The sequence below is a fragment of the Phyllostomus hastatus genome, unplaced genomic scaffold (genome assembly GCF_019186645.2).
Source record: "Phyllostomus hastatus isolate PE091 unplaced genomic scaffold, TTU_PhHast_1.1 phas_scaffold_129, whole genome shotgun sequence".
NCBI lineage: Eukaryota > Metazoa > Chordata > Mammalia > Chiroptera > Phyllostomidae > Phyllostomus > Phyllostomus hastatus.
Genome location: NW_025334009.1, coordinates 14,281,826 through 14,301,324, shown reverse-complemented (window position 1 = coordinate 14,301,324; position 19,499 = coordinate 14,281,826). Strand labels below are relative to the sequence as shown.

General features: G+C 41.4%; 1 protein-coding gene across 2 annotated transcripts in view; it reads right to left on the bottom strand.

Moving 5' to 3' along the window:
- Positions 1–19,499, bottom strand: part of UBP1 (upstream binding protein 1) — a 56,959-nt gene that overhangs the window by 9,574 nt on the left and 27,886 nt on the right. The window contains exons 4-12 of one of the 2 annotated variants that reach the window (XM_045857471.1): positions 17,019–17,095; positions 12,303–12,408; positions 11,448–11,554; positions 9,663–9,815; positions 9,448–9,558; positions 8,894–9,001; positions 3,702–3,805; positions 1,938–1,992; positions 1,594–1,687 (exon numbers count right to left, since the gene is read on the bottom strand). In XM_045857471.1, coding sequence (XP_045713427.1) covers positions 1,594–1,687; positions 1,938–1,992; positions 3,702–3,805; positions 8,894–9,001; positions 9,448–9,558; positions 9,663–9,815; positions 11,448–11,554; positions 12,303–12,408; positions 17,019–17,095 — 915 coding nt within the window. The remainder of the gene's footprint in view (positions 1–1,593; positions 1,688–1,937; positions 1,993–3,701; positions 3,806–8,893; positions 9,002–9,447; positions 9,559–9,662; positions 9,816–11,447; positions 11,555–12,302; positions 12,409–17,018; positions 17,096–19,499) is intronic. The other variant, XM_045857472.1, reaches the window with a different exon arrangement.

Below are 19,499 nucleotides of genomic sequence, written 5' to 3'. Positions count from 1 at the left end.
GTGGCCAGAGGTGGGTGTGTGTGCATCTGTAGCCCTCCACAGAACTGGACAGATATTCATGTGCACAGCCTTCCTGAAATATGGATGCCCAGGAGGCTCAGAGAAGGAGCTCGGTCTCCTGTTCACCCTTCTATTACTGGGAAGCTCACAGGGTAAGGGCAAGAGGCCAAGGCACGGGACCACGGTCCCAGTGGAAAGAGCTTAGAACTCTCTTAATGGAAAGATGGATCAGTCTAATATAACAGGCATAACCTAGGACTTCCTCCAGTTCCAACGGTCAGAGCTTTTTGCGTGGGCTTTACTCTTTACAAGGGTTCAAGATGTGTTTCCCTCTCTTACTGAAATTTTTAAATTTCCAGCTTTTCATATAAAAGGTTTTACTTAATCAAACAGAAGTGCAGCTGGTAGCATGACTTCAATCCAGTGCTTTAGTTTTAGAGAGACAAAGAATGACATGTGAAATGACTGATCATCACACAAGCATCGCAGTACATGGCTGACATGAAAGGAAGCCACATTCTTTGTGAAATCACGCTTTCGTCTGGGCCAGGTATGTGCACACCAGTGGTCCATCCCCCTAAGGAGGGAGCTCAAGCTGCACTTTTATGGCCCCCAGCACTGTGGGCAAAGGAAAGCTGAGCGCCGCTTCACTGGAGTTCTCAGGATGCGTCTGTTAGCATTTTGTGGGAAAGCGTTCCGGGGACAAATATGTTTGGGAAGACTCTCCCAGCTGGTGTGTCTATTACTGTCCCTCTAAACAGGTTTCCCGTCACACCACCCAAAGAAGCACTTGGTTGGTCCCTTTTAAAATTCCACTAAATATTCTTTTAGCTAACTATGCAAGGTTATACTTAAGTATTTTAACACCAAACCTGAGTACATTCATACCATGCAGTGCTACATAGCAATAAAGAGGAATAACGAACTATTGATACAACTTGGATAGACTCAAGGGCATTATGCTGAGTTAAAAATGAAAGCCAATCTCAAAAGGTCGCATACTGTATGATTCCATTTATATAACATTCTTGAAATGACACAATCACAGAGACAGGGAACAGACTGTCGGGGATTAGGGGCTGTTGGTGGTAGTGGGTAGGACTACATAAGGGAAACCCTGTGGGGGCGCATTAATCTTTGGTGGTGGTTACACAAATCTGTGCGTGTGACAAATGACACAGAACTATATACATACGGTGCGCCAATGTCAATTCCATGGTTTTGATATTGTACTACAATCATGTGATGTTCCTTGGAACATCTCTCTACTATCCTTGTGACTTACAGTAAGGGAAAAATTACTTCAAAATAAAAAGTTAATAACTGAAAAAGCTGCATAGAATTGTATGTGCCCATACACAGATGAGGGCGCACCGACCGCGCTGATGTCAGCCCAATCCTGAGAGTGCGCGGGCCATGGAGCTGTTCCCGCTGGGGGACACTGGGGGACCGGAACACGGGACTTCCCTGGACGGGTTCTGACAACTTTTTATAAACCTCCAATTACTTCATATTTAAAAAAAAATACAATTAATGCAAAGTGCAGAGACAAAAATAACGTGTGCGTGTGTGTACACACACACACAAACATACCTGAAAAGTTGGAAAACAGTCTTGTGTAGGAAGAAAACCTGTTTTTGAGCAGCCACTGCTGTGTTTCCTGGGTCGTGGCTGAAGGCTGAAGTTGCTATTAACCAAGAAAACATAAACAGAAGCAACCATTCAAACTTACAAAAAAATAAACCCCCAGGGTCGTTAGCATGTTATAAAGAACGCTGAAGCAAAAGGCAGGAACCCTCCAAGGGTGAAGTAAAAAAACCCAAGAAGGGCACAAGTCTGACCACTCGGCAACCCACACAATGACGCAAGCCCCTGCCAGGGTCTTAAACACACAGGGCCCAGAAAGCACCCGACAGTTTTAGGAACCAGATACTTACTTCACTAGAGGTCTGTGAAACTCCGTCTCCCTGATGATTTGGGGAAGAAGAATTGCTGGGGAGAGGGAGAGGGAAGGAGAAGATGGTCACTGTTTGAGCGTGCATGTAAACTTTAAAAAACACTGTGTGACAAAGCAATATACACGTGCAATGAGAGTACTGATACAGCTGGTCAAGGGTGAACAGGATGAGATCATGACAGAAGACTTTCTCAATTTGTGCTGCCTCTTTCTCTGTTCTAGTAAGAGATTCGAGTTCTGTGAAACAAAGGGGCTCCAATTATCTCCAGAATAATAGGAAAATGAAGGATACTCACTTTAGCGGGGGGAAAAAATGGGAGAAACCAAGACAGAAACAATGGAAAATTACCACAAAAAAGGTCTACTTTAAGAAAACAGTAAGCTATAAGAATTGGTATGATAATCCTAAATCAAAATGGAAGCGATACTCCTTTAATTAATACATTTACCCATGACTAAAGAGGGTGAAACTCAGGAGAATGAAACAAACCAACAGGCACCGCTCTCCTTCTGTTACTAAGGTGAAATGAAGAACACTTCCCCAGGGAGTGTGGCCGCCGCCCAGGTCCTGGGCTCTGGCTCCTTTCTTAGCACTGGTACTGGAGTGTTTCCTAGGCTCACTATGTTGACTGTTTACCGCCCTCCTTCACCCACCAGAACTTCAGCTTCTCAGATGGGGGTCCGTCTGTCACTGAAATATCACAGCACCTGGAACGGTGCTGGGCACACAGTGGCCCCAGGAAATATCCAGTCAACCAGTGAGTGCATGGATTCACAGCTTGTCTCTAACATCATGATCATTCTCTAAGGCTGCTGAAGCTGGACTTGACTGAAGCGGGAAGAGCCCCCTACATGGCAACATGCTGGTCTTCCGGACTCTTCCCTGTCTGAGTCCAAGAGCTTTTTTCTACTTTTAGAGTGCAACAACGTAAGAGACGAGCTCCCTCGCCAGTTCTTCCTTCTCCTCAGGGAAAAAGCATGCTTGTGCTCCCTCGGAGTCCTATGCTGAAACCTCAGGCCACAGTGACCGTGTGGGGAGGCGGGGCCGGAACCTCCTCACAGCAGGAAGGTCCTGACTGACCTGACTGGCACCAGTCCTGCAGCACAGCCCGGCGGGGCAGTCCCGGCGGGCACCGCTGCGGCACGTCTGGGACCCCTGGGACCCCTGGGACGCTGCTCCAGCTCCCACCCGGGGGGCACAGGACTTTCAGCTGCATGTCAAGGCCAGATAGTGGAGTAAACAAGGTCCACCAGTCCCACCTTTAAAACCACTGTAAGTCCTTAGAAACTGGAAGTCCTTCCTTTAAGTTTAAAGATTAAACAAATAGTGTATTTATTAGGAAGGAGAAGAGAGGGAGCAGAGAATAACTCGTTTGATATGATGAGAATCTGTAACAATCAACTGCAGTCTTAACATAGTCAAGTCACAGTTTCACCTTTAAATATCACTGCCCTTTCTCTAGCCGTGAACCCCACTAATGTTCCTTCTATCTCATGAAGAATCTATCCTGAAAACACCCCGCCCTACAATGTCCATGGTCCATGAATGTGTGAGACACAAGGCACCGGGAGGCGGGAGGCAGGCGGGCGAAGATGATTCTTCTCTGAAATCGGAGGCAATGTCCCATGACTACTACAAACCTCAGATCAACAGAGAGAGAGGCTGCTGTAAACTGAGAGGAAGGGCAACAAAGGAGCTCGAGCACCAGTCAGCCTTAGGTGCACAATGACACAAAGCAGGTACCTGTCAGGGACACTGCAAGTGCTCTGCTGTGGGGACGTGAAAGTGGGCGCAGCGGAGGGACTGTTATTCACGTAGGCTGTGGGGGTGTCGGGCCACGGAGAACACTAAGGACAGAAACAAAAATAAATTAATAGTATGCTTTTAAAGGACATGGAAGACACAGTTTGCATTCTACTCTCTAGTCTGGCCGAATAGGGATTGTAAAACACAGGACACCTGACACTCATCAAGCAACCTCATGGAAATGCATCAGACTGCCTTCTGCTGTACGTGTCTAGGCACTAATTAATTCCAGGGGCCGGAAGTGATGATAGCAGCAGAACTTCATGCAGGCATTTAAAATGTCTATTTATGTACAATTTGCTTTCGAGAGCTTTTCACCTCCCTCTATCAATTCTCCAAAAAGTGCCTATCGAGGTTCGAGAACAGCAGAGGCAAGAAAGGACTCACAAGCAACATCTGACATCACATGGTGGTGGGGACAGTGTCTGTCCTACCTAGTGCTCCTTTTGCCTCACCAGCGCCCACCTGCTTCCTTGACTTCTCTAAGATGAATAATCCCTAAGTACGATGAGACCGGTTCAGACCAAAATACAACTGAGTAAGGTACTGCCTGTATCTATCTATCCACATGTGTTTAGTATTGGTATTTTCTGGAAGGGGAGTGGTAAACTAAAATATTTTTCAGCCCAAAGCACAATTCTGACCAAAGATAGAGCAAAGACACGAAGGCACACTGACATCGAAAGCATGCTGAGCAGGCCAGGGTGGTGCCAAGTTGAAGTCTTCAAACCTGACCTGTGAAGGGAATCTAATCACTTCACTCCATGTGTTCTTTCTAAGACTGATCTGCCTGAGAATGCTGTTGGTGTCAAAGGTCCCCTTTCATAAACACTGTTTCACACACAAAAAGGCTTTGGATCTCACCACGGCCATATAAGACTCCCCCAAATCCAAGCAAAAGATCTATTCAAAGGTATCAGAGCAGATACTAAGAAAGTACATGACTCTACAAAAGAAATTCTTCCGTGTGTCAGATGGTCTTCAATTCTTTGCTTTCAAAACAATTCAGAAGAGTACTGTCAGCTGAAATACAGTATTCAAATAAATGTAGGGTCATACAAAATCAATCACTGGGATTTTTGGCAGATAACTCAAAAAGAGTTTCAAGACCAAAAAGACATTGCTGAAAGAAAAATAAGTATCTAACTAAAATTTCTCTTATCTATAAAAAAACCTACATTGTGTCATGTTTTATCCTATCTTATTCAAAATGTATTTCCAATAACATTTCTACTTTATATTAAAAAATTATCAAAATTTACACAATTTGTTGCTTTGATAAACTGGCACCAATAATAATAAAGTTAAAATTTTTTTTCAACTGATTTAGCCTATGGTCACAGAAAATTTAAAAAGTTAAATGTCACTATATATTTGTCATAAAGCATTAGGGTGATAATTAAAAGACTTTCAGGCATATAAGTATGTCATAATAGGGTGAAATTATTGAAGGGGAGTGGAAAAGAAAGCATGAAACGAGGAAGAAAAAGCAGAGTAAAGTTTCAGACTTAATGAAAGAGCTTGATCATGGAATTTCAAAACAACAATAGTGGGTGTCAAAACCGCTATGGCAGTCGGGGCCCACAGAGTATGCTTCAGAATTGTAAATGCAAACATCCACTCTGTCAGAAAACTGTCTCCTCTGGAACTATTTTTTTTAGGAGATTTTACTTGTTTATTTTTAAAGAAAGGGGAAAGGAAAGGAGGGAGGAGGAGAGGGAGGGAAACATCGATGGGTTGCCTGTGGTACATGCTCGGACCAGGGACCAAACCTGCAACCCAGGCTGTGCCCGGACCGGGAATCAAACCAGCTATCTTTTGCTCTGCGTGGGAATGCCCAACCAAACTGAGCCATACCAGTCGGGGCTCCTATTTAAATGTATAATGAAAACTTTCAGCTGTCAACCTAAAAATGCAGAAGGAGCTAAAAGACTATGAAGCACTTTGAGGACAGAAATTTTTCTAATGGTTACAGGAACTTAAAGGAACTGACACCCATCAAAAGCAAGGATACAAGAAAAATAAAACAGAAATCCCGAATCTTAGTATTATTACAACTACCCATATGTAGCCTTTAAAAAATGGGGAAAACAACAGAACTTATTGTTCTCAACTTTCAAAAACAGAAATTTACTGGCTGGACAGAGTTGCTAAGCATATTGCACAACATACTAATTTCACTATCAATTTTACACAAGAATGTTCTTTCTTAAATCAGGGCCCTTGTTTGACTTTCCACCTTATGAAGTAGTTACCTCCTTAGCTTACACATAGTTTGAGGAGCCCAAGACCTTGTGAGCCAACTGGCAGACGGAGTAACTCAGGGGCATCCCACGCTCACAGTCACCTCTACTACCTGGAAGAACTTCCCGCTACACCCTCCTCTCCAGTACAGAATACTGCAGTGCAGCATAACGCAGCCAAATAATGTCAACCTCTTAATGTCCAGCCTCCCACAGTGTGCTTTGGTAATTATTGCCAGCTGTCTACCGAGGAAATGAAGCCATCAAAAGCTTCATGTTAGTATGGGAGACACCAAATTGACTGAAACCTCATCAACGTACCTACTTTCACTTTTACATCTCTCTACTCTTTTAGCAGTAGAGAGGTAGGGCTATTAACAGCTGACATGTTAAGACCTGCCCGTAAACATGAGACCTGATTCACTGAATACCAGGAGACCAGTGTTCAGTGAAAACTGGTTCTATGGGGAAGCCTCTACTTCTAGAAAATAACACTCCAAAAGCCCTGGCTGGCGTAGCTCAGTGGATTGAGCGCGGGCTGGGAACCAAAGTGTCCCAGGTTCGATTCCCAGCCAGGGTACATTCCTGGGTTGCAGGCCATAACCCCCAGCAACCGCACATTGATGTTTCTCTCTCTCTCTCTCTCTCCCCCCCTCCCTCCCTTCCCTCCCCAAAAATAAATAAATCTTTAAAAAAAAAAAAAAGGCATAAGGTAACATACACTCCTTATTATTAAAAAAAAAAAAAAAAGAAAATAACACTCCAAGTTCTTGAATGGCCTGGCCAAATGAAATACCAAGACCTACACGCCTGCCTGTGTTTCACAGGTTTCCCTAGCAGCCTCAACCCAGGATGGTAAAGGCCTACCTAGGAATGTTTTCATCATGTTTCTTCTACCTTGTCCTTCCCTGTCTTTAAAAGTAAGCAATGGTGCAAAATACACCACTGTCCTGAAGACAACCTGTAATCCATTAAGGCTCCAGTGCTACCTGGCCTGGACTCTCACAGTCATGGTGTCGGTACTCCCTTCTTAGGTGGACTAGAAAATGATGACCCATCATAAACTACAGAAATTAGCAGCCCTGATCTGAGCCAATAAAATGCAGCTCAGGGGCAAAGACAACAGATACCTGAGTAAGGGTTTTTGTTCTGCAGCAGCTCGAAGGACCCAATAACAGCCCTCTACTCAGTGGGGGGACCACTTCACACAGCACCTTTCAACCCTGACAGATAAGTCTGGGTATCCCCTTCACTACTGAGAAGAGCCAACCGTGACTTCCCAAGAACTGCTAAAAAAAAAGTGCTGGCCTCCCTCCTTAGGTACTTGAAGAAACATATGCAATGCTGCAGACTTTCTTCTTTAGGGGATTAATTTGTACCTTGCTTTTTAAAAACAAGTTTCCAAGAAGAGCTCTAACCACCCCTAGAAATATCCTAACAAAACCAAATGCAGCTTGGGGCAGCAGCCAACATAGATGAGGAAGATGTGAAATCCCAGGCCAATGAACTGCTGACGTTTTGCATACTTTAGACTTCAGTTAAGAATAATTAATAATTTACCAGTAATTCTACCATCTTCAGAGTAGTTTTGGGCTCAAATAGATTATTTTATGAATGAGCAGAACTCATTCCATTTAATTAAATAGTTTTTAATAAGAGGGGAAAAGTGATTTGAGTTACCATGGTTTCCCCCCAACGGTTTAAGAAACACTTGTGAGTCTTCAGCTGAGAAATCAGAAGAGGATAAACACAAAATTGGAGGGCCCAGCATTTGGGGAAGGAGTACTGAGTAGTTCCACATAACCTTTGATTTGCACCAAAAAGCCCAGTTAAAATGCAATGAGCGTGCTCCCTATCCTTTCAGAGGAGTGCATTTTCAGTAGCAGTCCATACGGAAGCATTTAAAACATCTTCCCTCAATGCCTTCACAATACTTTGGAAATGAAAGTCTAGGGATAGTGCTTGTGACTTTCATAGCCTGCAGATAATCACCGACACATTTAAGAGCAAGGATTCCATTTCTGGCACCTTGATAATATGAACACTGCAATGATGAACAGAGCAGCCATTAATGCAGATGATGAGTTATTTAAGAAAAGGGTTAATGCTGTGTTTACATTTACTGTGGATACATAGCTGAGCTGGACTGTTAGATGAAGAGTGGTGTCATAAAGTAAGGATTTGCTATACTTAAGCTGACAAAGCTCATATTCAACCCAAAATCCCCTGGCTGTATGTAGGGGGGAACCTGGCCTGAAGCGTAAGCTCACGATGCAGTGCAAGTTCACGATGCAGTGCCAAGAGGAAACACTGATGCAGAGACTTTTTTCTACCAGTGCTGCCAAAGAGGCTTTTAGAAGCTCAGACAGACACACATTCTTGTACTACCCACAGGGAAATGTGACACAAAGTAATGCGTATGTTAACGTTAATCTTGCCGCCATCATTTCTCTAAATACCCATGAACTTTTCTTATCTGTTGTACACATGAAGAAGCAAAACCTTTTTTAAATGACACAAAAATGATTAACTACTTTACTAAAGAATGTATTTCTAATTAGTTCAGTGCTCCTAAAGGAAGTGTGTGTGACAAGGAGAGAGGGAGGGAGGGAGGAAGGGAAGGAGACAGGGAGGGAACACATTTCTGAGTGTCGTTTTTCCCTCCAAAACCACCCAATAAGGTCAACTTTGTTTTAAAGTGTTAGATTTAGGAAATTTTCCTTAGTGAGGAACAAACAGAAAGCAGGAAGTCTAAACAAAAGCAAATTAAATCAAGACAAGGACATTAAAAACAAATTTGGCTTTACTTTTCAGTGGAAGTAGGTCCTATATCTAACACTGCACAAGGTTTCTTGCACAATGAAAAGAGAAGCAGAAGTCCCTTACACTGCCTCGCTTTGCCAGAGAATCACCGTAGTCTGCTGGCAAAGTCCGCTTGCTGGACTTTTTCTGCTCATGTTCAACTGCATCTTCAATTATAGGCTCAAGCCTCATCTGGACAAACACCAAAGATTGGGATCAATGTGTTTTCATTATACAAAGAAAGATCTAACACCCTGTTTTATGTCTCTGCAGTCCAATTAACCACATGACTAGCAGGATTCAAAGTTAAAGAAAATGCAAAACCCCAGCAGTGACAAAAATCAAACTTTCTAGGCCCCGACTTAATCTCTTACCAACTTCAAGGTTTTTAAGGTCTGTTTCTGAGACCTGTTTGGGATTTCAGCATCTTCATTCAAGATCCCACCCAGGAAACTAATCCATTTAAATCCCAGAATTTAAATAAAGTTTTCCCCCACAAATTCCACAAAGAACATATGTCAATCTACCCCCTCCCCCCAATCTCCCCCAACCCTTTCGTAGTGAAACTCATCCTTAGGGAAGTGCTACCGTGCAAACCTCCGCCTCTCTTCAGACACCGAAATGCTGCTCTGCATTACCTCTGTGAGGATTGTGGTATCATAGGATGGCTGATACTTTTCTTTTTCATGAGCAGTTCTTTTCTCCATCTTCTCTCGATCAGTTTTTTGTTTCCGGTCTGCACCTTTAGGCTAAAATACAAAGTACAGTAAGGTTATTTCATCTCTCAGGTTACAAACAACTTTACAAGCAAAACTGGGCTTTATTTACTGAAAGCGTGGTTTCTCTCTCTTACCTTAAAAACTTTGATTTGGCAGCTAGCTGAGTGTAGATGATCTGTGTATTCTCCATTTTCATTCTGCTTAAAGGTGTCAACCTGGATCCGAAAAGGCACTCCTTTTTCACCTCCGTGCTTCCGTGGAGTAAATTCTGTGCTGATGCAGTGTACCTAAACAATTTGGAAGGGGTTCAAAGTACCATCCACTGATCTGTTCCCTCTGTTATGTCCTGCCACCTCTGTAACTTCAAGATCCTTTAAACAAACTCCTGTATCTTAGTCAGGTACCTGTTACGAATTTCTCTGATTGCTTTTAATACTGGCTGTTCTTTCACAAATCCAACTGAGCCTTTTCTGAGCTTTTGGGAAGGAGCTCTCGTTCCCCTCTCCAGTGTCTCCCCCTCTAAGGCAGGACTTGCTCCCATCAAGGGTGCAACAGTACAGAAGCTTCCTGCCTACGTCCCCTACCTACCCTTCAGACGGTATGCTGCTCTCAGACCCCGGGTCCTAAGCCTAAGCTCAATCCACAGCAACCCTCACCTCATCATTCAGAGCTTCCACAGTTTGCCCTCTACTGCCATTTACCCCACTCTACCCTGTCAATCATCTTATAGCTATTCCAACCTACATCAACTTGGGATACTTTGCCTGGGGAACTTCCACAGTACAGGAAGCCCACAGCCTGCCCTACTTGTACGCGTTTAAACTCTTTGTCAACCCTTCAAAGGGTCCTGAGGGCAATACGCATCTCCCACCACTCTGCACCCTCTCCTAATACCACCACAAAGTTGCTTCAGGATACCTCACAGGATTAGGAAACAGATTTTGGTAATTTCTGACTGCTACACATCCCATCTTCTAGTGACTCTCAAAGTTAAAACTGATCTCTGGAGTGTACTGTGCACAGCCTGAGATGCAAGGCCAGCTCTTACACCCCTTTCATTCACTATATAACTAGTTATCCTGTTAGAGAAACAGCATGAAAAAGCATTCAACAAACATGAGCCATGTCCCTAGGGACTATTAATTTATGGGAGATAATATTTGCCAGGCCACAAAAATTCAGAATACCAAAGATTCTTTACTGTTCACAAAAACCACAGTCTACTTAGGCTGGTCAGCAATTAAGCAACATGCCTTTTCTACATAAGAGTACTTCATCAGTTGTTTTAATTCCACCACTTACAAATCTGAACATCCTAGGTATCAGAATTACCATTTATTTTACATATAATATTAATGTTTAAAAAAAAACCTTATCTCTTAGATACAAACTGAGTATTTAATGGGTGAAATGAAGCGCCTAGAGTTGCTTTAGGGTATTCCACCAATAACTCACAGAGGGGAAGGAACTAATAACTCTTGAAGCCATGTGGTAATTACAGAGAAGATTCATTATTATCATTCTTTTACTTTTGTGGACATTTGAAAAATCTCAGTATTAGGGTGTTTTTTAACCAAGAATCTTCCATTTTTTCAATCACATACTTTAAAATGGCAGCTTTGGTTCAAGAGAATGTATCTTATGAAAAATAGAAGTTTGATTATTCTTACTACCAGTAGTGTAAGTAACATCTGAATGTTTTATATATCAGATTGCTTTTACATGTTAGTTTGTAATAATGGATGTAATAGATTAACCTTCAATTTAACAGTGTATATTTTTAAAAAGACACTACAAAGCAGTTTACAAATAAGCTTTTAAGACAGTGACATAATGCACCAAGAATTCAGTCTCACTGTGGCCTCATAAAAGGCTATGCTAGTACCATCATTACCTCTAGGAATGTAAAAAATCCAAACCTGAATGAAGGCGGATGTGCGTTTTGCAGGGTCCCACAGAAATTCAACCGCATTTAACTGGCTTGGGTTTGTCCTTGTGTCAATGATTCCCACTGACATCGGAATATCTGTATTTTATAAAGGAGTTACACAGAAACTCATGTACTGGGAGTAATTTAAAAGCTTGCCACTTACTATAATTATGTTCTAGTGAAAAATGTTATACCTCCAGGATGAACTTTTTTCTTCAACATTCTCCATGGTCAACCATTTCAACACCAAAACCCACCTAATGAGTATCATACTTTTTTCCAGCACGGTTTCCATATCCTTTTACTCAGAACATGATGGATAGTGCCCATTGAGAATTAAACAAATAGTTTTAAATCCATAAAATTCTTGGCTCAGGGTCTTTTAGCACCAAAAACTAAAGTTGGCCCTCGAACAACATGGGTGAGAACTGCACGGGTCCGCTCACATGCAAATTCCTTCAATAAATACTGTAAATATAGTTTCCCTCCTTAGGATTTTCTTTTCTCTAGCTTTCTGTACTATAAGAATACAGTTTATGATACAAATAACACACAAAATATGTGTTAACTGACTGTTTATATTATCTGTAAAGCTTCCAATCAACAGTAGGTTGTAAGTTAAGTTTTGGGGGAGTCTAGTTATGCGCAAATTTTTAACTGCATGGGGGTCAGTGCCCCTAATCCCAGCGCTGTTCAAGGGTCAACATTTTAAACTATAAAACAACGCAAGGCACATAGGATCCGCTCACTCCAGACCTCTTCCCACAACCACACGTGGTGCCGATGTGGACATAGCTAAAACGCCTCCATCTCTCTCTCCGCGGTCTTCTGACGGCAACTGTACCTAAATCAAGAAGTCTGTCTCCTGGGCGATTCCACTTCCAACCTTCAAGTTGCTGATGCTCTGTATACTGGAGCCGTCTATCGTGGAATACTACTCTTATGATGCTCTGTGGAGTAAGTGGGGAAAATGAGTACTTTTAAACTGTTCCAGCTAAAACGCAGAAGCATTTTCATGTCTTATGCATTCCTACAACAGAAGAGCATACAAAAACAAATCCTGCTTTAAACATTTTATAAGTTAACTGCTTTGATCTTTTTTTTTTTACCTGGATTACTGGTACAGTTATTTGGTACAAAGACTTATAATTCAAACGTAAAAGGCCTAAAAAATATAATTAAGTGTAATTTTATTAAAAAATCTGATATTGCAACTCAGAATTAAGGTCCATGCCCAGAAAATTCAGGAGCAAGAATTATATTTCTATGAAGAAAACACTGGGTGAACACGAGAATTACTAAAATGAAAAGGTGGCATAAACAGAGACAGAGAAACCTGGCCACAATGGTAAAAACTGTTCACTCAAAGTGACAGTCAATAACCGAGTATTTTTAAAAAGATAGTCACCTGGGAAGATCGGAGGTCTGCCCCCACCCTGAGAACCTATATGCAAAATTCACTCTCTACCATTTTACCTCAAAGTCAGGTTGTCTGAGGTAAGCAAGAAACACACACACACGGTAACTTTATTCAAACACTAAAGTTCCTCAGAAAAGGTTTTAATTCAACTCTACAAACTCTGGACCAAGTCTCTATTCCCTACATATCATCCCTCCTTCACCTCCCACAGATTTGGGGAGCCAACTACTATCTCATTCCAGGGACAGGATTAAACAGGTCATCAAAATACATTCAGGTAACATATTTGTACTAATCTGTGTTTCTGACACATTTATGAATAACTTTCTCAGACTATGCTGCAATAAGATAAGCATGTTTCCAGCAGACTCTCTGCTGGTATGACTAGGAAATAATGTTAGCAATACAAATAAATACTATACTAGTACACCTGCCTTTACACTCCCCAAATAACATCCAAAATGTAGCTAGTAAACATTTTGAAGGGAACCAGTTAAAGGCAGTGGTATTTTTTTTTAAGATTTTATTTATTTATTTTTAGAGAGGGAAGGGAGGGAGGGAGAGGGAGGAAGAGAGAGGGAGGGAGAGAGGGGGGGAGAGAGAGAGAGAGAGAGAGAGAGAGAGAGAGAGAAACAGAAACATCAATGTGCGGTTGCTGGGGGATGTGGCCTGCAACCCAGGCATGTACCTTGGCTGGGAATCGAACCTGCAACACTTTGGTTCACAGCCCGCGCTCAGTCCACTGAGCTACGCCAGCCAGGGCAGGTAGTGGTATTTTAACTTGAGATGATTAAAGGACAAGTCAGTAATTAGGACTGATGTGGGGGAAGTCTGGGTAGGCTCTGGCATCACTCTGATCCACGCCCACCTTCCCCACCTGTGACCATGTCTGCAGGGCCTGCCCAGCCACCTGTTTCACACCACTGCCTGTTGGCGGCAGAGCCCTCAGTGACACTGCCATGGGCTGGTGGTGGCCCCAGGTTCACATTCACCTGCAGGTTGACTTCTCAGAAGAAAGTACACCACAGAAAATGTAATGATTCTGATTATTCCATATTTAGTAAGAACCAGGTTAAATCTAAATATTCAGATGGAAATAATGTGAGAATATACATCTTAGACTTAACAATTTTCCCAAATGCCACAGAAGGTCAGACTAAGATACACAGTAAACAATATGAAAGGAGGACCATAGTTTTAAAACTGCAAGATATAAATTCTCTTCAATGAAAACGGGAGGGAAAAGTTGATACCTGGAGGTTCTGCTTAAAAGGAGACTGAACACATCTAGAGAACCAGCAAGAGATAAAGGGGCCCTGGTAATAAGACTGAAACAGAACCAGCAGAATCACAGCACTGATATGTGAAACACACTCCCGCAGTTTCAAAGCACCCAGTAGTTGATCCCCAAGGCTCCCCCTACAACAGAGTCAAAGATCATGGGGCCAGAAAACTAAATTCTAGATGGTTGCAGAATACTTCGGACACTCTCTAGTTGAAGAAGGATTTGACTTTTAGAAGTCCATCCTATAGTCAGTCTCTGGCAGTGGCAGGCTACAGCTCTGAAGCCCTGGCAAGCTGTCAAGGTGTAACTGGATACACTCTGGCATATCCACCAAAAACCAGACATGACTCATCAAGTGGAAGATGAAACTGATTTAAGATCTTTTAAAATTTACCCTTTCCAATTTTTAAGCAAACTTTTAGGGATACTAATGCTTTCAAAATAAGTGCCCTTATTATAGCTGGATGGTTTCTATACTTAATTTCTTAAAAAAAATTTCTTGATTGATTTTAAAGGGAGGGGTAAAAGAGAGACATTCATTTCTTGTTCTTATTGATGCGTTCACTGGTTAATTCTTGTATGTGCCCTGACCAGGGACTGAACCTGCAACTTTGGCGTATAGGGACGGACGACACTGTAACCAACTGGGCAATCCAGCCAGGGCCTTAATTTCTTACCTTGCATTAATGTTGTGCAGTAAATGTTTTTTAAATGTTTTAATTTAGAACAAAATCCAAGCAAGTAAGCTTAAAGCCATCACACAACTACTTAACTCTGCCATTCCAAGTTTATTTGACACGCTAGCTTCCTCAAAGTATTATAAACATTAAGTCTTACATATCAGACTGGTTATTTTTAAATCTTACCACCTATTCATCGAACTGCCCTAGAAAGCCAGTCTGTCTTCACTGATAGATAACAAACTGCTTCAGAATTGACTTGCTTCACGGCTTTGATGGAAACTTAATTTTTGCATTTGATCTTGGTGCCAAAATTTATTATATTTTCCTCAGAACACAGAGTCGTCATGAATGATAAACTTAAAGTAAGTTAAAATTATGAATTAGTAAATTCCATAGTCAAACAAAAAAAGAAAGAAAAAACAAACAAACACAAGAATAGTCGAAACGAGACTGGCAGAGTGTTAACTGTTGAAACTGGTGGGAGAACGGAACACGAGAACTGGCGACATAGGCGGGTTTATTATAACCACCACATGACAGAACGTGTGGATTCATTATACCACTCTCTCTCCTTCTGGGTATGTTTGGATTCAAGAGTCAGTCCATCAAGCCCTATTCCATTATATTAAAATTAGTTTTTATAATAAAAAATTCTCAACCCTTTCATTACACTGATTAAAAAAAAAAGACAGCATCTGAGTCATCAAATGTAACTTCCACAGTCACAGGGAGCTCACCCACATCTTCCCTTAAGGTGAGCCATGTGCCCACTGGCTTGTCTGACAAGCCAGCTGGGACCAGGGCACTCGGAGAAAAATCTCCACGTTTCTAAGTTTCCTAGACACTGGAAAATGAGACCTGCAGGCTCACTGAGCAAGCAGCAGTTCTTTGCCGCCAGAGTCCAGTCGACCTAAATAGGGCTTGCTCACTGAGAAGGAACAATGCTGATGACTCTCTAGAACAGTGAGTGAATCTACTCAGTGCTTACTACAGGTCAGAAGGCCAACAAGGGGGAATTTAAAAAAAGACCATCTGACCCACCCTCTAGGTAAATGACCAAAGCCACTGATGGAACACAAACACGACAGACTCAAAGGGTAGATGACAAACGTGAGAATGGGCAAATAACCTCTCCTTCTAATCCGAGTACGGTGGCAGTCTGAGTCAGAAAGAGAAAGCTGCGAGCTGACTCTGAATTGGCAAGACAGTGCTCCAGTGGGGACCAGACCCTTTATCTTTGCCCCCAACCTGCCACAGGATGATGGATGATGGAGGGCTTCTTGCCCCAGGAGTGGGAGTACTTAAACATCCCAAACACTCTGAGGCATCCAGGTGCTGAACAGCTGGCTTACTAAAATACCCTGAATTTGTTAGCATTAGTATTAGTATTCACTCGCCCTACCAAGGCTGCCTTTCACACGCTCGCCCCCCAAAGAGGCAGACCCACAGAGGGGGGAGTCTTTCCAATGGAAGGGCTCTCCGTGCCGAGGGCTCAGCAGCGCCTGGCATGCCTCTCTGCGGAGAGAGGGATGGATCAAGAGAACTCATACCCACTTGTTTTTTGCTAACACTTAACCACCCTGAAGTTTTGCCTTTTCCTAACTAGGTAAAGCTTCTTCCATAACACTGGCCCTCTAATGCTATGGAATTTATAATAAACCTTGGTACACAATAGGTAGAGGCTAGGAAGACCACCTTACATGACAATGGGAGGGGCGGGGCCAGTTCTGAGGATATATCCTAAAAGCAATGGTTTAGCTGGCCAATGCCTATACCTCCTATACCTGGAACAACTGACTTCTTCATTCAGATACATCAGTAGGATGACCAGAGATTTCAAAATTATAGAAATTTTAAGAGGTGAAGTAAAGGACATTTTAACACTTAGATTTTTTTTTTCACATTACCCTTTCCTTTTAAAGAGAAACTTAAGGTTTCTGTAGTGGTGGTGGGTCTCTGCCCACATAGCTGCAAGTAAGTTTTCTATGGTACCTTTCCAAAGGGCTTTCACATTACCTCAAAAAAATTAGGAGCTTTAAAATAGTCATTACTTTTTAAAGTGAAATTAAATACACTTTTAATAAAAACTCTTAATAAAGCAGTTTAAAAAGCAAAACTGCCCTTTAAAAGTCGCTGCAGTGCCTGTTATGAAGGTAAATGGACTGACCTTACCTTCACCAGCTTCCCAGTGATCTCAGGCATATCACCCACTTTCCGATTATCCAGCATTCGAATTTCGTAGGACTGACCTATTTAAAGAAACTGTGCATCAAAAACAATCCACATAAAGAACATCACTCTGTTTAACATAAACTTTTAACTATTTCTCAAAACATACAATTATCCAATGTTAATTTGCTAGAAAAGCAAATTCAGGTTTACCTTTCCTGAAAATCATACCATCCTTTGCTTCCGACACTATTACAGAAGACTCTAGAGTTTCTGTCATTTTCATCTGTTACCCTCTCACATTAAATTTATATTATATATACATCCAGTATCTGAGACCAACTTTTTATAAGTTTTATTGAGATACTAAATTTACATACCATAAAATTCACCCTTTTAAGTGTACAATTGGTTTTTAGTACACTCTTGTATCCAGAGTTATGCAGCCACCACCACTACCAATTTGAGAACATTTTCATCACCCCAAAAGACCTCAAACCCATTAGCAGTCACTACTCATCACTCCCATCCCCCGAGCCCCTGGCAACCACAACTCAATCTACTTCCATCTCTAGGGATTTGCCTACTTTGGGCACTTGATATAAATGGAATCACACAATGCACAGCCTTTTGTGACTGCCTTCTTTTACTATACATGATGTTTCCAAGGTTTATGCTTGTTATTGCATGTATTAATACTTCCTTCCTTTTTATTGCCAAATATTATTTACTGCATAAATGCACCATATTCTGTTCATCCATTCATCAGTTGATGAACATGCGTGCCGTTTTCACTTTCTGGCTATCATTAATAATGACACTATGATCATATGCGCATACAGGTTTTTATCAAGTCAAGATCAAATTTTAATTGTACAGCCTCCATCCTTGTGTCCAATGAACCCAACTCATATTTCCTCACTGCTCAATTAGTGTCCCTAAGAAAACACACAGATATTCACACACCAATCTATATAATTAGGAAAATAAGCTGCTAACCACAAGTTAACAATGTACTTTCAAATCCACAAAAATTATTTCTAGATGTTATTAAATAATAAAAATGCTAAAAGACAGAAAACTGTACTTGAACAATTAAAAAAGAACATAATAAAAATGACAGTATAATTGTTATGTAGAAAATCAGTAGGAATCAAAAGAGTGCTTTTATTTTTTTTTATTTTGTAGATTTTATTTATTTATTTTTAGAATGGAAGGGAGGGAGAAAGAGAGGGAGAGAAACATCCATGTGCAAGAGAAACATCCATCAGTTGTCTCTCTCATGTTCCCAGCTAGAGACCCGGCCTGCAACCCTGGCATGTGCCCAGACTGCGTATTGAACCAGCGACCTTTCAATTCTCAGGCCAGCACTCAATCCACTGAGCCACTCCAGCCAGGGCTAAAAGAGTGCTTTTAGTACCATATGAAGTTGAGGCTCTTTATGATATAACTACAATGTACTGTCCACACACCAATGGGGCTTACGAAAAAATATACACACAAGGCACCAGATCATAGGGTCAAAATACAAGAAAGAGTCATCAAACTGCTACAAAATCACTCCAAGGCTGGTGATGGAAAACAACTATACATACTACATTCCTAAGGAATAGTCCTTAAATTTATTCCACAGACTGTAAGATTAACAATAAACAAACACTTCTGTGGCAAGAGATAATTTTTATAAGTTAAATCTGTAGCATATTTAACAATGGATCTGAACTCAGAACAGTAAGATACAATTTTTAAAATAAAGTATATGAAGGTATCTTTGAAAAATATACCATTTTACATTTAAAATTACCCTCAATCTCACAAGAACTCAGGAAATAAAAATTAAAATGTTTGGGCTAATTATCAGATCAAAAAATGTTTAATTAAAAATCAAGTGGGGAAGAATGAATAGAAATAAGCACATAAAATATGGGAGTATATTAATTAATAAAGTGTGTCTGAAAGGCAATCTGGCTGCACCTGTTAAGTTAAATATTGTATCCTTCAACTCAGGAATTCTGATTAGTCAAGACAAAAAGAAAAAAATGCAAAAAAGGGAATATCTGTAATTCACATTACACACAAACGGCTAATCTCCCCAGTACACAGAACACTACAAAATTGCTAACAAATGTCCAACATCCCTAGAAGAAAAAAAATGAGCAAATGACACGAGAACACAGTTAACAAAAGAAAAAATGCCAACAGTTCTTAAACATATTAAAAGACAATCAACCTCCATCAGAGAAGTGCAAATTAAAACCACAGTGAAATCGTTTTTCACCTGTCAGGTCACCATCGATCTTCAGTGCATCTTCAGTGCGGAGGCGAAAGGGAAACAGTCACACTTGCATTAGCACAACAGGAGAGGGGAAATGGAAGAAGCAGGACTTTCTGGGGCCATTCTGAAGGGAGAGCCTAACAGAACGTTTTCTGGAGTATCAGATATAAAGCATGAGAGAAAAGTTGAAGATTTCTAGCCAAGGAGTT